The 21428-nt window shown below is 35.1% G+C and overlaps 4 protein-coding genes across 5 annotated transcripts; 2 read left to right on the forward strand and 2 right to left on the reverse strand.

Annotated features, from left to right (window-relative positions):
- Window positions 1–74: 74 nt before the first annotated feature.
- Window positions 75–6753, reverse strand: LOC108985716 (uncharacterized protein At5g03900, chloroplastic). The gene is made up of 14 exons (XM_018958129.2): window positions 6234–6753; window positions 5881–5988; window positions 5689–5798; window positions 5486–5569; window positions 4911–4983; window positions 4763–4828; window positions 3858–3947; window positions 3167–3232; window positions 2784–2923; window positions 2592–2678; window positions 2445–2508; window positions 1546–1689; window positions 1082–1237; window positions 75–642 (listed from the first exon to the last, which is right to left on the reverse strand). The coding sequence occupies exons 1-13, from the start codon at window positions 6621–6623 to the stop codon at window positions 1094–1096; spliced, it is 1566 nt and encodes a 521-aa protein (XP_018813674.2). The 5' UTR covers window positions 6624–6753; the 3' UTR covers window positions 75–642; window positions 1082–1093.
- A 3615-nt stretch (window positions 6754–10368) lies between these two features.
- Window positions 10369–12561, reverse strand: LOC108985718 (pentatricopeptide repeat-containing protein At2g36240). The gene has a single exon (XM_018958131.2). It carries the CDS (start codon window positions 12537–12539, stop codon window positions 11037–11039), a length of 1503 nt encoding a protein of 500 aa, XP_018813676.1. The 5' UTR covers window positions 12540–12561; the 3' UTR covers window positions 10369–11036.
- Window positions 12498–17946, forward strand: LOC108985719 (1-(5-phosphoribosyl)-5-[(5-phosphoribosylamino)methylideneamino] imidazole-4-carboxamide isomerase, chloroplastic-like). The gene is made up of 9 exons (XM_018958132.2): window positions 12498–12584; window positions 13733–13867; window positions 13961–14022; window positions 14427–14634; window positions 15079–15164; window positions 16069–16170; window positions 16551–16684; window positions 16944–16992; window positions 17449–17946. The coding sequence occupies exons 2-9, from the start codon at window positions 13750–13752 to the stop codon at window positions 17623–17625; spliced, it is 936 nt and encodes a 311-aa protein (XP_018813677.2). The 5' UTR covers window positions 12498–12584; window positions 13733–13749; the 3' UTR covers window positions 17626–17946.
- A 715-nt stretch (window positions 17947–18661) lies between these two features.
- Window positions 18662–21399, forward strand: LOC108985720 (heme-binding-like protein At3g10130, chloroplastic). Of its 2 annotated transcripts, none has more exons than XM_018958134.2 (8): window positions 18662–19002; window positions 19103–19189; window positions 19264–19334; window positions 19541–19642; window positions 19750–19854; window positions 20385–20520; window positions 20928–21037; window positions 21128–21399. In XM_018958134.2, exons 1-8 carry the CDS (start codon window positions 18783–18785, stop codon window positions 21200–21202), a joined length of 906 nt encoding a protein of 301 aa, XP_018813679.1. In that variant the 5' UTR covers window positions 18662–18782; the 3' UTR covers window positions 21203–21399. The 2 variants fall into 2 exon arrangements, with proteins under 2 accessions (XP_018813679.1, XP_018813680.1); XM_018958135.2 differs by having other exon boundaries at window positions 18663–18996.
- The last annotated feature ends 29 nt before the right edge of the window (window positions 21400–21428 follow it).

The raw sequence follows: 21428 nt of genomic DNA on the forward strand, positions 1-21428 counted from the left end.
GGTAGACTCGAAGACGTGACTGTAACACTTGACCCCTTCCCCTCTAAGGCTCGTGGAGATCATGATGATCATCATTGTATATAAGTAATGAAAGTTGACACTTTGAATGTGGTCACTATTAAGAAAAGAAAAATGTACACGAGAGAATTGGAATCGGCCCTGGCCGGTATTTTCCCCGATTTACTGGGAATGATGACACCACAAAAGAGATGATTACATTCCTAAGGGATCTCAGAAGACTGCAGATGTTAGGAAATGATCAAGTAATAAATACGAAGCATAAGACACTTTGAACTCTACACTGATATATAAGTAGCTACAGTAATGTCCTATTCTTCATCTGTATATGGCAATTTGCGGATAAGGTCCAATTGAATTGTATCACAAGGCTTTGCAGTCCAATCTGCTTCCTTCGGTATCTCGGGAGACTGCAGAATCAATCCTTAACTCATATTCCCCAGCTTGCTCGGTGAAAAGCTTGGCTTGGAGGGAGGTAGCAGACCGAGATATACCATGATGTTCTCAAAGAAAAAATACCACGAACTCAGCTCTCCAAAACAACAAATGCAACAGTGGATTGATTGTCCAAGTATGAAAGCACCATTATAATAAGAGCATCCAAGGGAGTCGGGACTTGTATCCCTGCAAGATATAGCAATCAACGATCAAACTAACATCCAAGGGGCTAACTGCCATGCGAAATTTTTAGCATTTTAGATTCAAGTATCCTTCATTTTTCAATCGATAAAAATAGCATGCAACCAACTGAAGAGTTTTTATTTATTTATTTATTAGCAGATTAATCTTTTGGTTCCTGGACTCTTTAGTTGCAACCAATTTAAGAGTCCATGAACCAAAAGATTAATCTGCTAATCAAAATGACCACCAGGTGTCACATTGCTTCTTTCAATGATATATATCAATGTAAACTAATTGATCATTCTACCACCATTAACTTGTTACAAATTGTAGCTTCAAGAAAATGTTTGAAATTATATTAACATATATCAAATCATTTCATATGTTGGTTATGTTTTGATTAAAGGCCGTAAATGTCAACTTTAAAGAGTAACAGACTTACCGTGGTATCAACTCAATCTGATTTCTCTCTCTCTCGGAATCTCAAATCCCATTCCTTGGCCTCATAGTCTTGTTCAATTAAGTCCCGGTCAGTGCTGTAGACAATTCGATCCTGTCCTATGACTGTTCTCTGAGCCAGGTCCTGAGCACTGAGGAGCTAGATATGGGGATGGCAATCAAGTTAATTATTCATGCAAAGGTACAATATACTTTCTTCTTTTTTTTTTTTTATAGGTAATCAAGAAGTTATATTCATAGAAATAGGCAAAGCCCAGGTACACAGGTAGTATACATGAGAAAGCGAAGGTACAATATGCTACTAATGGCATAGAAATCCACATGACACTTCTTTTTTTTTTTTTTGGACAAGAAAATTATTTTAGAAAAAATAAACCTCATCCCCATGGCGCATTGGGAACATAAAGCAATTCTCAACCTTTTCTAGATAAGCACCAACATAGTTACCTTCCGTCTTAGTGAAATATCAGGCAATTCAAGTGCCTGAGCACGCTGTTGCCGAGCTCGGTTTCTCTTTTCTATTTTAGCATTACTATCGCGGATGAAGAACCACCGGATCAAAGGAATTGCAAAGAAAGAACCAGCATAGATCTGCAAAGTAATTGTTCAATAAATAGATGCAACCAAAGATAAACCAACACTTGACAACATTGCCCAAGACTGCAATCTTATATTTGTAGAAAGTGAAAATCATGCAAACACAGCGAAAGAAAAAATTAACAGTTGTTATGAGAAAAAACTTCAATTTGAGAGAGTACTTGGATATCCGTTCCACAAGCAAACAAAAATACTCCAATTTTTTTCCCATAGTCAAGGAGTTTTATCCCATGTCAGCAATTTTAAATTCTAAGTAGTTCAGATCAGCCAAAAAGTGGATGAGGAGAACCAATTCTATTGTATTTTAAACTGCAACAAATGACATACAAATTTCCACCACCAGGACATCAATGAAGTTTACTTTGTTGGTAACAGTAATTAAAAGAAATTTTAGATGACCAAGTAAGATATGAAATAATGAAAGTGTTTGACAAATCACAAAAGCTGCTAGCCATCAAACTTAAAGTGCAATGGTATAATAAAACGACTAGAAAAAATAATGAAAAATGTATTCTATATACATACACACATACATGAGTGTTTGTGTGTATTTTCAGAGAAGATGATAGATCAAGAACATTTCTGTTGATAAAAAAGTATTCAAGACATGCTTTGACTTTTTCTCTGATATTTACTTAATTTATGGTTCTGCTCATAAAGTGAAAACTACAGAACTAGTCATCCAGAACTCAAAACTTGAACCATATAAAGCAAACTGTTCATATGGAATCTAATATATCAAATCATACCTGAAGGAGAGGAAATATATCAGAAACAAATCTAATTAACCCACTGGGTTTAACTGCAATTTCCCTTCAAAAAAAGAAAAAAATGGGAACATTAGGGCAACATCAAGGGAAGCCACCCAGCATCAATTAACAATAAGAGAACCATACTTTAACATGCTTCCGAGAATAATGACACCAAGTAGGTTAAGCCCACCCAGCCCAATTACCATGGCTTTCTGTGAACTGCTAGTTTTACTGCAAAGAGGGGTGAAAAAAGGAAAATGAAAAGAAAAAACATGTCAAGAAAGAATCACGGATGAAGTTTTGCCACGTAACTTTTGGCATGGGGGAATATATAACCTGAATTCCCATTTTCTCTCCTTGAAAAACTTCTCAACCCCTCCAACCCAATCAGTCCACCTTCTTCCCACATATTCCTTTTTTCCACTCCTTCGAGAGGCAGTACGCTGTAGAGATGGAAAACGATAAAGGATAGTTCCCTGCATCATAAGCAACTGGCAAGTAAATGCAAAGGGAACACTTTTGTACCAGATGCTTTGATGTACGGAAATTTCACAGGTAGCATTTTTGGCATTAAGATCTGAGCGCAGGGCATATCAATGGTATAAGAGAGATAAAAAATTATTGATAATACACAGTATCATAGCTTCCTAAATTTGATCTGATGAATCAGTTCAAGGTCTCGACAACTGACATTCTTCCAATAAATTGTTCTGACATACCTCTTCATCTATTTCAGGCTGACCATCAAACCGCAAAAGAACAGGTAAGATGTATGATTCATCATTCTGGAATCAACAAAAAAGAGGAAAACAAGGTGAAATGAAACAAACAGCACATCTGCAGTGTAAGAACTAAATGATTGATTGAAAATTCCACTAACAAAGAAAAAAATCAAATAAATTATGTCTTAGAATTATGATTGCAGTATTTGCAGACAAAAAAGGCAAAATGATTAATTTGTAGGCAAGTAAATCTGAATACAGTTTGAGAAACTGCAATTATGCTCTTGAAAAGGGGTGAAAAGAAAGACTGCAATGTAAAAGTATCAAGTTCAAAACTTTAAGATCCGATAAGCACCAGAATTTGAATACTCTGAAAGTAATCATGGAGATGATCTCAAATCTTGAGGGAAGGAACTTTATTTAATGAGAAATGTTGAGAGAAAGAACTTGGACCAATAATCAACAGATGATAGTAAAACACAATCGATTTAAATAAAGCATGGTTTAAAACAGGAAAAATCACAACTTCTTGAATTATTGGTAGAGAAAAAGAGGGAGAGCAAAGCAATACTCCGTGAAATATAATCACAATGATATGCGATGCAAGCTACGGTACTCCCAATTCAATAGCTAAACAACAAACTTGCAATGCATGATAAAAACTAGACTACATCAAACATGAACTTACTGTGGTCCCTTCTGTAGTTTCTACATCGAGATATGGAGCAAGTTCTTCAGCTGTGACAACACCACCATGAGAAGTTATGTATTGCCCAATCTGCACATAATTTTCAGGAAAATGATTAAGTTATTGCATTCTTCTTCCTTTTTCTTTTTAACAGTACCATATGCCCATGTTGTTTTGGGAAATGAGGGAGAAAAAGTTGAATAAAAATATTATAAAGTTAAAAAATAAAATTGATTTAATATAATTTATTATTATTTTTGTTTTGAAATTTGAAAAAGTTGTATTGCTTTTTGTGTTTTGTTTGAGAGTTTGGGAAAATTGTAATGATTAGATAAAAAAGTTGAAGACTTGAAATTGAGAAGTGTTTTGTGTTTTGTGTTTGAGTGATGTTTGGGAAGGAAATATTTGAGAATACTTGTGTTCCCAAACAAGGCCTTAATTACCTCTTTCCTTTGTTATCTTTTTTCTTTCTTATAACTCATATTCCCAAAAGGACTTAAGCCTGTGACCTCAACCGCCAAAAGGACTTATTAATTACCTCTTTTCTTTCTTATAATATTATCAGTAGAGAGAGAGATAGGGAGAGAGTACACTTGTATAGCCCAGGTACACAAGAAGTATACAGCTGAGAACACCAAGTTACTAGTAATCACACTTAGATAAGAACCATCTCTTCTAAACTACTCTTTCTAGAAAGACACATAAAGAAGTAAGGAGGTACTACAAACGGTTTCAGATAGGAGAAGAGTTTACTAGCAAAAAAAAATCTAAAACAAGATAAAAAAAAAAAAAAAAAAACACAAAGGCAAGAGAATAACAAAATTAAACACAAAATACAAAAACTAAAGGAGTTTATATAAAATCTTGAAAGCAATGGACAACTGAATTGAGTGATAAAATATTACCAACTTCCATCTCTCTTCTTCGATTCCTTGATTTGGATCGCCATCCCCAAACACGAATGAAAATATCTAAAATACAACGATATATAAAATGAATGTATTTTGAGATGGCCAGTAAAACAAAAAAATCGCAATCACTTCTATCACCTACAGATTCAATGAAGTTCATCTCCTGATCGTCTGTTTGTCTTTGTCGTCTCCTATAGTAATATGGATCCCAGTACCTAAATAAAATGAAACCAGAAACAAATTCTTGCAACTCTCAAGTATACAATTGCACGAATCTTAATCTGCCTAGTTGACCTTGAATAATATGATAGGATGGATGTTTTCAAAAAGGCAATGCTCATCATTATCACACAGAAGCATCATACATATCGTTATCCACAAGAAAATCAGCCAGAGACCACTGAAAAGTCTAATAAGAACAATTTATCAACAGTCAACCACTATAAAAAACAAAACTCATAGAATATCAAACACTTGCATGATACTTTAGTCAATCATAGAATACCCTTGTACAGAATGACAAACTCTTACAAAATTTTACTGGTAACCTTAAGTTCTCATACTTTGATCCTCTCAGTTACGATTCCAATGATCAACTAGACCATTTGAATCTACATGGCATGTCAGTCAACCAATGAAAATCACACTTATATGGTCCTACAAAACATGTGCTGTGAGTAATACTTCTCATAATCCTGACACTACATAGAATATTACCAGAACAAGTCTGCTGGATTGAAGTAAAAGTTAAATCCCGAATCATATGCTCTACCTCCACGTCTTCCACGACTGTCCTCGTCACTGTCACCAGAAATGCCTTTATCCATGTCAGCATATTACAAAGGATTTGTTTAATAAAGGGAAATGCATAAAGGTCAAAAGCCGTGCAAGTTTTTGAACAATAGAAGGCCCGAGATTACCTTCTACTACTACCGGACGAAAGAGCAGCAATAATTGTGGTATAAACAATTATAACAGAAGCAATCAGTGCAGTACCAAAGGAAATCCTCACTAAATACCCAGCCGTAGCCTGTCAAGTCAATTTTACAGACGATAAACCATTATTTCCTAGGATGGCGAATCTGAACATCAAAAGTAACGATAATAGATACCTTTGCCTTCTCAATGACAGGCTCAACTTTGAATCTAAATGACTTGGCCGCAAGCTTTGCTCGATAATCTTTGGGAAAAACATAGAGAACATCACCCTCGTCCGAAACCTGTAAGAGAGCATCTTGACAACAATTGACTTCACCAAATCAAGAACTTCAAGGACCAACAGCATCCAAAACTATAACTAGCCAATCCAAATGTACAATTCCCTCTCACATCGTATCATATGCACAATCTTTTAAACATAAAGAAAAAAAAAAAACTAGCACGCTTAAATTCACTTGAACATCCACAGACACACATATACATCTAGTTTTTAGGAGCGCATGTACGTATGTAAGTATGTTTATACCTCCAAGAAGCCATTAGTGTCAGCAGCAAGAGCTTGCAAGGCCTTCTGAGCTTCATTCAACTTAAGCCCGGCTTTGCTCGCCACGTCACCAATGGTGACCCTCCCTCCAAAGGCGTCCACGGCCTCCATCGTCCGCTTCCTCACGTCAGCGGGTAAGCTATCGCTCTCCACTGAACCTCCAGGCCTAATCGCGGAAGGTACATCGATACTCGCTCTCACGACCCCTGCCAAAACCCTAGGTTCGCGAACTTTCACAGGGATTCCAGGGGAAAAAATCGGTGTTTGGATGGGAGGAAAGGTGAAGGAATGTTTAGGAAAAGGGGGGGAGGGTTTAGGGTAGAGGTGGCAAGAAGTTGGTGAGATGGTGAAGCACATGGAAATAGAGGCCATTGAAAGTTGGGGAAAAAAAGCCCGAGTTTTGTCAAGTTTTAGCCATGAAAGAGAGGAGGGTTTTGCAATTTGCAGCGGTAGTAACGTAGACTCTGTGGTACAGGGATGTTAACGGTATCTCTTGGCGAGTGGCTCAGAATCAGAGTTTTAGATTATTTATTAAGGATAATCCTATTATTCCCACTCTATTCCACCGCTCCACACTACCGCTTTTATTTTTTAATTTTTATTTATTAAATGATTTAGAAAATATTTTTTAATAATATTATATTTTTATTTTTTAAAAAAATATTTAAAAGTATTTTAAAATACATATATAAAATAAAATAAAATAAAATTCTATAACTAACTGTCGCTCGATTGAGAGAGGTACTTGTAGCATAGTTTATTTTATTTTATTATTATTATTATTATCATTTAGACATTGAACCGAAAATTGGCTCTCAAATTTGGATTCGACAGAGCTTTCGCAATCACGCCCATTTTGTTGAAGTGTAATGTTGTATATAATTGTAAGGTGCATAAATGTCGTATAAATATTTTAAAAAATAATAAATTTATTATTAAAAATTTAATTTTTTTATATGAATCGTGTATTTATTTAATTTTTTAAATAAATTATACAACACTTACACATTTAACTATTGTAAATAATATATCAAGTAATTCTACATATACTTACAAGCAATATTTTGTTAGTATTATTTTTAATTTTATATATCAACACTTGCATAATCTTTTTATAAATTTTTCTTAAAAACAAATACCATTTTTCTAATATATATCATTTCTCTTTATTGAAAGCCTCACCAATTTCGCTTTTGATATTTTTTTCTTCTTTTTCATATTGGTCGGTGCCACCGTATCAGTAAAATAAATGGGAGAATCTTTATTTCGTTGAGGGAAAACGTGAAATTAACAAACTATGTATATCTATTCTATTATTAAAAGTAGCTATCGCCTGAAACAGTGATAAACAATAACTTTTGTTCATCCGTTTTTCTTTCGTTTTCGTTTTCTTTTTTTTGTTTTACCCGTTTTGTCACAACCCATGTGCACAACTATGCTTTTGTCTTCATTTGCATAATTACGTTATTGTCCTCTAATTCGTGTTTAAAAATACAATTAGATTTTTTGTTCTTCTAATATTAATTAGGATATAATAATAATAATAATATCTTACAAATAATCTCAATTGAGGATTTTTGTTTATTAAACTTTTGTGAAACAAATTAACAACTTAAGATTTTTCTTTTATATTTCTTATTAGATTTTAAAATAATAGTATATTTCGCATATAATAAATATTATTTCAAGAAGAAATATTATATACAGAAGCCACTGTTTATTGAAGTCAATTTGCACACATTAGGTGTCAAAATATACACATGTTTGAGAGGGAAAACGAGAGAGAGAGCAAAGAGGAGAGAGAGAGAGAGCATAGATGAGAGAGAGAATGTGAGAGAGCGAGAGCAGAGATGAGAGAAAGAGCAGAGATGAGATGAGAGAGAGAACGAGCGAGAGATGAGAGAGAGAGCGAGACGAGAGAGAGAGAGAGAGATAGCAGAGATGAGAGAGAGAGAGAGTGACGATGAGAGAGATCGAGATGAGAGAGAGACGAGAGAGAGAGAGAGATAGCAGAGATGAGAGAGAGAGTGACGATGAGAGAGATCGAGATGAGAGAGGGAGCGAATATGAGAGGGAGAGAGTCGAGGAGAGAGAGAGAGAGAGAGAGAGAGAGAGTCGATCTGATAAGAGAGAGAGTCGAGGAGAGAGAGAGCCCGAGATGAGAGAGAGAGCTCGAGATGAGAGAGAGAGTGTCGAGATGAGAGAGAGCCCGATATGAGAGAGAGAGTGTCGAGATGAGAGAGAGAAACGATGAGAGAGAGAGAGTCGAGGAGAGGGAGAGCCCGAGATGAGAGAGAGTCGAGGAGAGAGAGAGCCCAAGATGAGAGAGAGAGTCGTTTTGATGAGAGGGAGTTGAGGAGAGAGAAAGGATGAGAGAGATCTGATGAGAGAGAGAGAGCATCGAGATGAGAGAGAGAAACGATGAGAGAGACGATGGGAGGGATGAGAGAGACGGGAGAATCCGTCTGGTGAAAAAAAAAAAAATACATGGATCATAAGCATCAATGTAGTGAGTGCATTGTGTGCACCCAGTGGATGCTATGTAGCAGCTCTCTTTGAAGAATTAACAATTATATCTATATTATTTTTCATAGTAATTCATAAAAATAAATTATAATCATTGGACTAATAATATTTTCATCTTACAAAATACAATTTTTATTTTTAGGTTCCAATCTATGCATTAGCTTATAATTGGTCTTTAATTTATCATATTCACTATTTTATTTTTTGTGATAACGCATTCCGTATTAATCTATTTTTTAATGCATTTTTCTAATTATTATTAAAATAATTAATAACACTTTTTATCCTTTGAAAATTATTTTGGTAAGAACATACTTTTATTTTCTAAGGTCGATATTGTAATTCCAGATTTAAAAAGAATAATAATATTATATTTAATTTAAAAAATGAAAATACTGTCTTTAAATTTAAAGAATAATATTTTATTACTATTGGATGCCATTTCAAAAAAATAATAATTGTCTTCATATTATTTCTCATAATAATGAATCATAATAAATCACTTTTTAAATTAATAATATTTTCATTTGAAAAAAAAAATTATGCTTTTTTAAATTTCAAATTAATACTCTCTTTTTACATTTTATCATTCCAATAACGCTTACATCTATGTAGTTTTCTGAAAAAATTAAAAATATTATTATCTTATTTTATTTTCATTTATTATTATTGTTGTTATTATTATTATTATTATTATTATTATTATTATTATGTACATGTCTAATTGGTCTTATAACGAGTGGAGGAATGTATATCCTATTATGATTTCAAAATAATTAGTTAATTTTAAATATTAAATTTGTTATGTGTTCAATCATTTTACATTTTTTATTTTCTTCATTTTTTAAAAATATATTTATAATAATTTATAAAAAAATTTACATAAATTTATAATTATCTCTATATTTGTTGTTTTAATTGATATATATCTTAAAAATCATATCTACCCTATATTAGAAATGCAATGACACTTTTAATAAGGAATACGTGCCTTGCACGTAAACTCTTATCTAACTATAAATAAAGAGAATATCAACCTAACAATGAAAATTTTCTCCTTAAAATGTAGAGATTTTTATTTAATCGGATTTGAATCCTTTAAGACACGTTTAGATGCAAGACTTAGTTGAGATCAATTCAATTCAATTTAATTTTAAACTGAATTTAATATCTAAATATCAAATTCTTAAATTACTAAATTTATCTGAACTCAAAACTTTTCTGCACGTAAAATTCACAATATTTTTTAATTCAACGCCTTTTTATATGTAAGATCCATAATCTTTTTCAATTTTTTATAAATAGTAATACACTCATATTAATATTTAAATACATCTAAATTAATTTTAAATAAATCTCACATAACTCACTTTATCTATTCAATTTATTATTATTTATAAATAATTCAACTCAACTCAACGTCCAATCGCGGGCTAAGACGTTAATAGGGCTCGAAGATGAAGTTAGCTTCGTCCGCGGGGAGTATTTTTACTTTTGTCACGAAAATGTCGTCGGCACTCCTCCATATGCTACGCACGACAACATAAAAAATCTTTGCAACTCCTTTTTAATGTTCTTGGGAAAAAGAAAATATAAGACCTATTTTATATTAGATTTTGTGAAAGTGAACAAATAAAATGACAAACATTTTGGATAACACCATACAAGAGGCACATACATTCAAGCCCCGCATCAAACATTCCTAGAGATCATATTTTTGTGTCCACCAACAAATTCTCAGAGTATCTCAATACCAACACAAGTCAGATGTGAAGAAACACAAGGAACCTTGCTCTTGATTGTGGCAAGCCTCATGGAAAACCTCTCTCGCCAGGAATTGAAAAGACCACAGATAATCCCACATATTGCTTCCTTTTCTTGCAGATCAATAAAATGAAGTTATAATGTGTTCCCATTCCACACAAATGCTTCTGATGGCCACATCTAAAACTAGTACATACTATAAGTTGTACTAATTATTGGACTATTGAACTAGAATTGGCAGAGATTATACATCTTCCAATTTATAATCCACATTTTCATGTTGTCAGGACCCACCATATCTCTTCAGTCACATGTATATGTTTCATTCCCTCAAAAAAACATGCATGATATCAACATCAGAAATATCCCTGGCATTTAAACTTTCTCAATGGAGAGGATCTTTTCCTTGTTAGTACGTTACCAATAGCACCACCATTGGTTCTGCACGAGGCAGACAATGAAATAAAAATCCAGTCTGAAAAAATGTTGATATGTTCAATTACTAATAACATTCGCTTGGCGCTGCACCAAACTTCTAGAATTTGCAAGGCCATCCATCAACCTATTATATGCAGTAAGATCAGGTAAAAACCCTATATCCAACATCTCATCCACCACCACTGCCCCCTCCTTCCTTTTTCGCTCTCTCGTATAACCGGACACCAAAATTCTGTAGGTTGTTTCATCTGGTTCAAAACCCTTGCTTGAAGCCAGCAACCTCAATCTATTTGCATCCACAGTTCTACCCATGTCACAAAGTCCTTGAAGGAGACAATTAAATGTCACACTATCTGGAACCATGCTCTCCCTAAGCATCCTCTCCATCAGCATAAATCCCTCATCAATTTTCCCGGACCTCCTCAAACCTTCGATCAAGGTGGTACAAGAAATCAAGCTTGGAGCGTCACCTTTCCTCCATAACTCATCCACAACCCCCAATGCTTTACTTGTGTTTCCTTTCTCACAAAGCTCCTCCATCAGACCAAAGTAATCATACCCATGAGGCAAAACTCCTTTCCTTGATAAATCACTCAATAGCTCACATGCCTCCAGAACCCGACCTCCTCTACGAAGCCCATCAACCAGTATCTCACAGGTCACTCTTGAAAACTCGCATCCCAATTCAATCATCTCATAAGCCATTGCAACCCCTTCATCAAACTTCCTCTCCCTAAAGAACCCTCTGATCAAGGTATTAAAACTAACCACATTTGGACAGCACCCCTTTTCTCTCATCTCCTTAAACAACTCCAGAGCTAGCCCGAACTGTGAATTACGACAATAACTACTAATTAAAATGTTAAATGTATACACATCCGGCTTAACCTGATCCTTGAGCATTTTATCATAAAGCTTTAAGCCATTATGATGCTCCCCACATTTAACATATCCATGAATCAATATGTTATAAAGCGCCACATTAGGCCTCCCGTCGATCATTTTTCTCATACATTCAAAGGCAACCGCAGCATCATTTAATTTTCCAACTCTAGAATAAGCATTGATCGAAAATCTAAAGATGGGTTCGATTCGAGGGCAGGAGAAGATACCGTCGGAGCAGGGGCAGGGGTTAGAAGCCATGAACCGGAGTAGGGATCCAAGGTCGTCGAAGCGGTCGGTGATAGCGAGAGTGCGGGCCATCCATTCGAACGTAGAGTGGTCGTGACGGAACGAGTCGACGGTGGAGGCCCATTTGAAGACGTGGAAGTCGTAGTGAGTGAAAGCAGGGTGGCGGTGGAGCTTGGACTTGAGGAATTGGAGGAGGTGGGTGGGATTGAAGGGCGGTTTAAGATGGGCCATGAGGAAGCGGAGGAGGTGGTCGTGGTGATTGGGTTTATGGGTGTGGTGCGAAAGAGTGAGAATGGGGAGAGGGGTGAGAGAGTCCGATGGTGGTGGTAGTGGGAGAGAGGGGTCTGGGATCGGAGAGAGTGGTGGTTGTGGTGTTTTGGAAGATAGGAGAGCTTTGGGATTGCGCTTCAGAAGCTTCTTGAAACCCATTCTTCCCCGAGCCGATATATTTGCAGCAGCAGCAGAAGAAGAAAGGTGCCGTTCTCGTTTGCCTCTCTCTCTCTCTCTCGTCAAATTCCACAGAAATTCTATTTTTCTTCGTCTTTTGTTCTCGCGACTGTTGCGTTGTTAATGGAAAAAAAATGTCTAGCATATTAGGCTAACAATTTTTTTTTTTTATCTTTAGGAAAAAAAAAAAAAAAGGCTAACAATTTTTTACTCGATTTGTGCATTTGACACAAAAAAAAAGAAAGTATAAAATTATAACCAAATTCAAATAAATCAGATTAATTTGAGTTTGATCCTATTATTAACAAGGTCGTGTTGAAACTTGAATCAATCCGCAGGATCATGAGATGTCCAAGTGATCCACTTAACAAAAATAAAAATAGAATAAAAAACTTCTCAATTCATTTTGTTCATATATCACTAAGATCAATTTGTGATTTTTCATAAATGATTAGAAGAAACGAATTGAAAGATTTGTATTTCTAATTGTAGGTTTGTGTTTTTAAACAAAAGAATATATGGATTGGAGAGATTTTCATTAATAGTAGTTATAAAGTTCTAATTGGATTTTGTAAAAGTAGTGAAACCCATTAAAATAAGTTTGGATGCAAAAATTCTTGAGTTAAGTTTTTTAGAAAATATAATAAATAATTCTTAAAATATAATTAAAAAAATAAAAGAACTTATTTGTGTTAAAAAATTACATTATCAAATCAATGTGAAGAAAAATTATAATAAAGTATTTAAATGGTATAGTTTGATTTAAAAAATAAATTTTAAATTTTAAATATTATAAATTAAATATTATTATTTAAGTAATGTAAATTTTGTATATGGGATAATTATTATTTGAGTGTCAAAGATTGCCCACTCCGACCATTGCAAATGGTTTGATCTGGACTGTTCTTGGTGGTTAGATTCCCCCCCCTCCCCAGTTACGGCGGTTGCTGTTTTTCGTTTAATTGTTAATTCTCAGAAATTGTCAATTTATCTAAAAAGTATTTAAAAAATTATTTAAATGTTTTCAATGTTTAAAAGTCTTGAAAAATTTATTAAAAATGTACCAGAGTTTAGACGAGATTTCTTGCCAAACATCCCTTTATTTCAAGTGCACTCTTGCGCCTCGGTCTCAACCTATAAAACCACTCAGCCTCTCTTCTTCTTGGTACCTGTAGCAATTCGGCTCATCACGATGGCTCAAAGCCTCCATACAACTTCAACACGCGACTTGAGCTCGCTCCAACCTTTAGCCTCTTTCTATAGCCAGAACAGACGAAGAATCGTCAATGCTATTCCTTCTCCATTTTCCAGTAACATTGCTTCACCTTTTTTCCTGAAGTCTTTCGTACTTGTAAAATTTTATTTTCATTATTGTTATTATTAACTTTTTTCTTTTGATGCAGGTTTTTCACGGTTGTCCACTAGGTGTGCTGTTCGTTTCCGGCCTTGCATTGATATACACAAGGTACCCAAAACTAAAAAATATATTTATGTTACGGTCTTTGCCTGTCGATCTCCTTCTTCAACTTAACGTGTTTGACAAAAGGTCGTGGAGATACGTTTTTGCGACATTGAAGTTTTGTTAGCTCAACTTTTGGTTTATGATCAAGGTTGTCTACTACAGATTTTTTGTCTCAAAAATGATTTATTCAGTGCTTTTTTGTTTGTCTAGAATATGTAGAATATGATTCTATTGAAGTTTTAGGTTGACCCGTATATGGTATTGGGTAGTATAAAGGCTATAAAGGGGAAACAAATGCTGCATGAGTGGTACATTTTGTTATTCCACGCAGCTGTGCGGTACTTTTTTTAGGGCGGACTTGAGTAATTTTCTACTAATATCATGTTTCTAATGTGGTTTCTTATCAGGGGAAAGTGAAACAGATTGTTGGGTCAACCCTTCTGGATTCTAAGGAGGATGGGTCGATTCTCGTGACCAATTTTGAATCAGATAAGTCAGCCGCTGTGTTTGCGAATTTATACAAAGAAGATGGACTTGCAGGTGGTCATGTCATCATGCTTGGAGCAGATCCTTTGAGTAAAAGTGCAGCCATCGAAGCATTGCGTGCTTATCCTGGTGAATTTGTTTGCTCTTTTCTGATATGTTGTGTTTGTGGTTACTTTCTTTTACTTGTTTCCTTAATTACGATTAATTTCTTTTAACTTGAATTTTTGGAAATTATAATTATGGATGTACTGTGTTTCTTTCTTCTTCTTCTTCTTCTTCTGTTTTGTTTGAGAAGTGGATCTACCGTATTTCACCTTATAAGAAATCTATTTATCTTAACTAATTAGAAGAATCATTGTCCTAGCTGATCAGTTTTGTTCTCAAAACTTCAATTTGCATTTTTGGAATGTGGTTTGGCATTTGCACCTCTCTAATTCCTTATGTTGAGACATTCAGCCCACGAAATTGAGCACCTGAGATTAGGTTGCGTTACCTTTAAGCTGTATAATTGATTTTAAGTTTAAAACTTACAGACTTTTCCTCTGCTGAACTTACTGCGAGGACTGGTAATAGGCGGTTTGCAAGTTGGAGGCGGGATCAATTCTGAAAATTCTTTGAGTTACATACAGGAAGGAGCTTGCCATGTCATTGTCACATCAGTATGCCATAACCTTTTCTCTTAATTTTTCTTAACATTTATACAGAAACATGAAATACTACTTCGGTGATATAATACAATTTCTAATCTCTCTCTTTTTTTGATAAGATAAGTGTTTACAATCTTTCTCAATTACCAAAATGTGAATGAATTTCCAGATAATGACCCATTCTTCATTTTCCTTTATTGTAGATTCAGGTATGTGAGATTTGTATAATGTTAACTTGAAATGGGGGACAGCCTTACGGGCTGACCCATTGGGGCCGGTAGCACTTCTTGTACTGATTTAAGTATTGCTACCTGTCTTAGAGATGGAAAGCTGACTGCAACCATGAAGAACCCATATCTATTCCCCCTCTCTCCAAGCCAAAAAAAAAATGATAGCCTTGAAAAGAAAGTGGCTGATTGTAAACCCAATTATTGTCATGTTAGGATATATGTCTATTACCTTGTATGAGTTCTCCGTGAATTTTGTCAAAGCTACCTAAAGATTATAGGACTCTATTTGCCTACTTGATTCTAGAAGCCACCTAAGTGTCAGATGTATTGGATTGTTGGTGTTGAACATGATAGAAGGAATATTTCTAAATGACCATTGAAGGGATGGTAGGGTTGAATATAAGTTCTACTTCCTTAACTCTCTTGATCATGAATTTACCTTTATCTATTTTAGGTTAGTTCTCAAATAATGAAACTGGATCACAAATAATGGTGGTTAGAGCATAATGCTTATGGGACAGAGATATTCGTATAACCACTTAACAAAAATAGTTTTACATGGCAGTTGATTCAAAGAATTTGGGCCAATATGCATAGAAAATTTCTCTCAATTAAATGTTTAAATTGATCTCTATTATTTACCTTTTGGTTTCAATTTTTTTTTTTAATCTTGATTTCATTCACAGTATGTATTCAGCAATGGACAAATGGATCTTGAAAGGCTTAAAGACCTTGTTCGTGTTGTTGGAAAGCAGAGGCTTGTCTTGGACCTTAGCTGCAGAGGGAAGGTGTTAAAACAATTTCTAGATGTTTCTTCTTTATGCGTTGGGTAACTGGGTTCGAGCTTGAGGTTTCATTGGAAAATGTCCCCAGGCAGGAATTGGTGACATCTTACAAGCTTGGGTTTGAGCCAGGTTTTGTACTGGTTTCATATATTCAGAGTTGTAGTGGTCGTTCAGACATGAGTGCTCCAGGGTTGGATGCTCTAGTGCAAGGAAGGATAAAAGAGGACAACAATTTTATAAGAAAGGGTCATGGATTAAAAAAAAGAGTCGTGGATTAGAATTAGAATCAGAGATAATATATTAGATCCTTTTTTATGAGCCCCCCTTTCGTTTTAGTATTCAGTTTCAACTATCCTCTTTTATGTGCTGACTTCGATTTGCAGGAAGGCAAATATGCAATTGTGACTGATAGATGGCAGAAGTTTACTGATGTATATCTTGATGGCAAAATACTGGAGTTTCTAGCCAGCTATGCAGACGAGTTTCTGGTCCATGGTGTTGATGTTGAAGGGAAAAAGTAAGTCTAAATTGCTATCTTAATTTAATCACAGGTTTTGCCCTATGCCTTGAGACTTTCTAGCTCCCTTAGGTTTTTAGAAGCATATGGTCAGCTTTCAGATTATTATATTATTTGTAAGATATCTTGACTTCTTGGGTTTTGTTTTGCCCATGGTCAGATAGACAAAGAGAGGGAAGAAAGAGACTTTTGAATTGAGAATATAGATTGTACAAGTATCTCTGCTGCAAGACAATTTACTCGAGACAATTTTTTGCAGGCTGGGAATTGATGATGAACTTGTGGCATTGCTTGGGAAGCAATCACCGGTGGGTAGCTGCGTTCATTATTATTTTTGTCATTTGTCTTTCAGATTGTCTTGCTACCTTCTCATTTCTTGGTTTGAAATTCGTAAATTGATAATGCCTGGGGCATTGGATTTTGCCAAAAGACTCCATCTAGGCAATGACCGTCATATTGGTCAAAAGTGCTGATAAGAGGTCTTTATATAGATGATGGCAGATGAAATTATATAAAGACAAAACGGTAAAAACTTATTCGGTGAAAAGAATATAAATACCTAGGCAATACCCAAATGGGCAGAGAAAGATTCAACTCGTGCCAGATTACCTTCATTCGAACCATTCTCTTAAGCTGTGAATATTACACGGTGTGACCCTGGTGCTTTCGCTCCGAGCCATTAGTCAATGAGCTTCTATATTTTGCCCTTTATGCATGCTATCTTAGACAACCTGTTAATACAGCATATGGTTTGGTGGTGCCAGATTCCAGTGACTTATGCTGGTGGTGTGACCGGAATGGCTGATCTCGAAAGGATTAAGGAGGCAGGGATGGGACGTGTGGATGTTACCGTGGGCAGCGCTTTGGATATATTTGGGGGCAACTTGGCTTACAAAGACGTTGTTGCTTGGCATTCCCAGCAGGAGGCTTTTACAGTTTAGTTCCTTCAGTTGTTTCGTTTGCGTATTCTTCGCTTCCGTGTTTAGCTTCTACGGTCTCATAAGCTTTGTATGCCAAGAGAATTCGGTTGTAACTGACGAGAGAGATCATCCCCTCCCCACTCACTACTCTCTGTTCCTAATCTATCAAAAATTAGTAAGTTGAAAGAGATTAGTGTAGCAAGATTTAGAAAAAAAAAAAACAAATAGAAGAGAGAACTGTTGGGAATGTATGTATGTATGTATGTATTTATATATTTACTCACACACTCCCTAACAAGTAAACTAGGTTATCTATCAATGAAAATTTTTTATAAAAGTAAATTTACAAATTTGGCTTGACATGGTAGGTTTGATTATAAACTTAATTTTATTGTAAGATAGATTTAATGTATCACATCACGTAATTTCGAAACATTTTTCTTTTATGTTATTAGATATGAGTAATGATATACAGTATTTTTTACAATAGATAATGTAAAATGAGGGTATTTTTGAAATGTGGTATTACTTTTATATGGTATTTTACAATAATATCATTCATTAAGTTTATTTTAAAACATGATTGTAAAATATATTGTGAAAAATATTGTGTATTTATCATTTTTCATTAGATATTGCACGAACAAATATTGAAAAAATTATGATTAAAAAGATGCATCGTACTAGTCTATAAAATTCAATCAACCCACCAAGAAAAGGGTATTGCGTTTTAAAAGAGAGTGTGCTCATGCTTATTTTCCACGAAGTAAAATTAATTTCTGAAACATTAAAAAAAATTAATGTTTGAAAAAAAAAAATGGAAAACGAAGATCTGACTAAAGGGTGGCGCACTACGGCAACCCATTTTGGGTTCCGATTAGTGATAAATCTTTCTTCTTGTTTTTTATGCTTTTTTTTCTTGTATTTTTTTAATTATTTTAAATATTTTTAAAAAATTATAATATTATTAAAAATACATCTTTAATAACTAAATAAATAATAATAATAATAATAAAATAATAATGTGTCCGAGACTTTCTCTGACGCAAAGCATTTCCCATTTATTTTCTTCTGGAATTGCCGATATAATCTTAACCACGAACGCTTATCAGCGGTGACCCTCAAAATCACCTCCGTAACAGAAATTCAAACGAAAAGGCCAAGAATAAGGAAAAAAAATGCTCCTCTGCTACCCTTCTTCAGTTTTTACTATACATGGAACCTCAATTTCCACTCCAAGGAATTCCAAAAGATCTCGCTCTATCATAACCAACTCCACGGCCACCGACCGGGCCACGGCTCCACCGCGGCGGAGACCTATGTCCGCCTTCGAAGCCCGAGTCTCTCTGGTCCTCGCTCTCGCTTCCCAAGCCTCCGCTCTCTCCCAGAGACGTACATGTTCACTATCAATCACCATTTTTAAGAGCCTTGCTTCTTAAGTTGTTGAAAGCAATCTCTGCCCCTGTTTGTTTCAATAATTTTTGGAGTTTTCGTGCAGTCGTAGTCGATACGGCGACCGAAGCTGTGAAATACGTGTTCCCGAAAAGGTTCGAGAGTCGGAATCTCGAGGAGGCTCTAATGGCAGGTGGTCCTTTTCGTTTATTTTTATTTTTCTTGATCGGTCTTTTATTGAATTGGGCGTTCTTGGTTTTGTGTTAGTCCCGGACCTAGAGACGGTGAACTTCACTGTTTTGAGCAGGACAGAACAGTACGAGATAAGGGAAGTTGAGGTATGCAGTCACTTTAACGTTTTTCTTCACTCTGCCTTTTAGTCCTGTGACTATTGTGATTCTGTTTTTGGGAATGTGATTCCATATGTATATACTTTGTTATAGCTTGTAAAAATATGAAAAATGTTAAAAAGTCATTCATGCCGAAAAATCTCTTCATGCTTGTATTTATATCTAAACTCATAGAGCTGTGATTGCGCAAACAGCCTTATTTTATAGCGGAGACAACAATGCCTGGGAAGACTGGATTTGACTTCAATGGAGCGTCTCGATCATTCAACGTATTGGCCGAGTACCTGTTTGGTAAGGTACTCTGAGGTTCTGTAATAAATTGTTATAATATCTCACTATGATACCTATTTGTAATGATATCTTTATTATTTTCTGCTTATCCTAGTTTTTGTGCTGTTTTTAGAATACGACCAAGGAGAAAATGGAGATGACTACACCTGTTTTAACGCGAAAGGACCAATCTGTTGGGGAGAAAATGGAGATGACAACTCCAGTGATAACAAAGAGGGTATGATGTTTTATATGCATCATATGTCAATAGTTATTTAGTTCGCAGGTTATGGAATTTTTACTTGTTCTTGTGTGTTTTAAATTCATTTGTGGTGCCTATTGTGCCTTTTTGAACAAAGTCAATGTTATCACGTGCTCCTAGGTCTTGAGCTGTCTAAGATGTTTATATTTCAGTTTGGCATTATTGCAGACCCGCTGAATATTGTAGTCTATTGGCATAAATTCGTTTTCTTTTGTTGCTTATGACATTACTACTTTCATATTTCTAACATTATTCTTGAGTGCTTACAATCTATTTACTTCTTTTGGTTGATTATAATTATAGGAATTTCCCAGTTCCACATATTACTGAGAAATTATATTGTTTGGTCTTTTTTAGCCATGAAGTTCTCTTTGATTTGTCTAAGAGCAGTTGTACTGTACAAAAAGCTCAATTGTTAGAAGACTTTTTTTTTAATTGTTGCATCTGGTATGTTTTCTTTTTCTTTTTCTTTTTATCATGATCTGATACTCTTGCTAATGTATTAGCTGGAAGATCAAGATAAGTGGCAGATGTCTTTTGTCATGCCCTCAAAGTATGGTGCCAACTTGCCAGTGCCTAAAGATCCATCCGTGAGGGTCGAAGAAGTTCCAAGGAAAATTATTGCAGTTCTTGCCTTTTCAGGTCTGTCCTTCCCTTAATCTGACAGCCCTGAGCTCATTGGATGCAGAAACTGACATATGGGTTATGAATCTTGTAATTTCACATTCATTCTTAGTTGTTGAACAAATGGTATTTGGCACTAAGGCTGTCCCAAGTGTTAAGAACATGGAATCGGGCTTGGAGTATGTTGTTACGAACATGTGATTGTATGTATGAGTTCTGTGCATTTGGAGGTATTTATTTGTCATATGATCATAATTAAAGTAGTTCTTGTTTGGTTTGTGTGCTAATATGGTGTTAATTGGCAATGAATCAGACTTCTGCCACAATAACCAACAGAGAGTATCACGTTATCCAGTCAAGTGTCGTGGTCTTCAACTGTGGATGTGGCATGCTTATAATACCCTTTCTTTTTTTGTTTCAAATAGGCTTTGTGACCGATGAAGAAGTTAAACGGAGGGAGTCAAAGTTAAGAGAAGCTCTGAAAAGTGATAGACAGTTTCAAATAAAAGAGGGTGCTTCAGTGGAAATTGCACAGGTGAGATCCCTATGATCAATTCCTTCGTACTTTGTAGTATGAGAGCCTCTTTCACACGTCAGTGACTTTTTGTACTTATCATTGTTGCAGTATAATCCACCATTTACGCTTCCATTTCAACGCCGCAACGAGATTGCACTGGAAGTAGAAAGGAAAGAAAATTAGCAATAGAGCAATTGTAGAATCTTGATGTATACTGAATTTACACCCTTTATGTAAAGTAAACAAAATCAACATGCATTCAGGTCCCATAATGTAACATCATACATGGTTGAATTGATACTTCTGATTTGTATATCTATTGACATATCCTTCTCAGTATCCAAGTTTTAACATGAGATAGGTAATTTAAGAGTTCCTTAGATGCTGGATTTCAGTGATGGTTAACGTG

Source organism: Juglans regia, chromosome 3 (assembly GCF_001411555.2).
Source record: "Juglans regia cultivar Chandler chromosome 3, Walnut 2.0, whole genome shotgun sequence".
NCBI classification, from domain to species: Eukaryota; Viridiplantae; Streptophyta; class Magnoliopsida; order Fagales; family Juglandaceae; genus Juglans; species Juglans regia.

Bases quoted from the DNA above. Each gene is read 5' to 3' on its own strand.
- LOC108985716 (XM_018958129.2), bottom strand. From the start codon at position 6,623: ATGGCCTCTATTTCCATGTGCTTCACCATCTCACCAACTTCTTGCCAC. The intron at 4,984-5,485 runs GTAATATTCTAT...CATTTTATTTAG, and splicing joins AATCCAGCAGACTTGTTCTG to GTACTGGGATCCATATTACT. The intron at 3,948-4,762 runs GTAATATTTTAT...AATTATGTGCAG, and splicing joins AAGAAGAGAGATGGAAGTTG to ATTGGGCAATACATAACTTC.
- LOC108985718 (XM_018958131.2), bottom strand. From the start codon at position 12,539: ATGGGTTTCAAGAAGCTTCTGAAGCGCAATCCCAAAGCTCTCCTATCT.
- LOC108985719 (XM_018958132.2), top strand. From the start codon at position 13,750: ATGGCTCAAAGCCTCCATACAACTTCAACACGCGACTTGAGCTCGCTC. The intron at 14,023-14,426 runs GTACCCAAAACT...GTTTCTTATCAG, and splicing joins CTTGCATTGATATACACAAG to GGGAAAGTGAAACAGATTGT. The intron at 16,171-16,550 runs GTGTTAAAACAA...TTCGATTTGCAG, and splicing joins ACCTTAGCTGCAGAGGGAAG to GAAGGCAAATATGCAATTGT.
- LOC108985720 (XM_018958134.2), top strand. From the start codon at position 18,783: ATGCTCCTCTGCTACCCTTCTTCAGTTTTTACTATACATGGAACCTCA. The intron at 19,643-19,749 runs GTACTCTGAGGT...TGCTGTTTTTAG, and splicing joins CCGAGTACCTGTTTGGTAAG to AATACGACCAAGGAGAAAAT. The intron at 21,038-21,127 runs GTGAGATCCCTA...TCATTGTTGCAG, and splicing joins CTTCAGTGGAAATTGCACAG to TATAATCCACCATTTACGCT.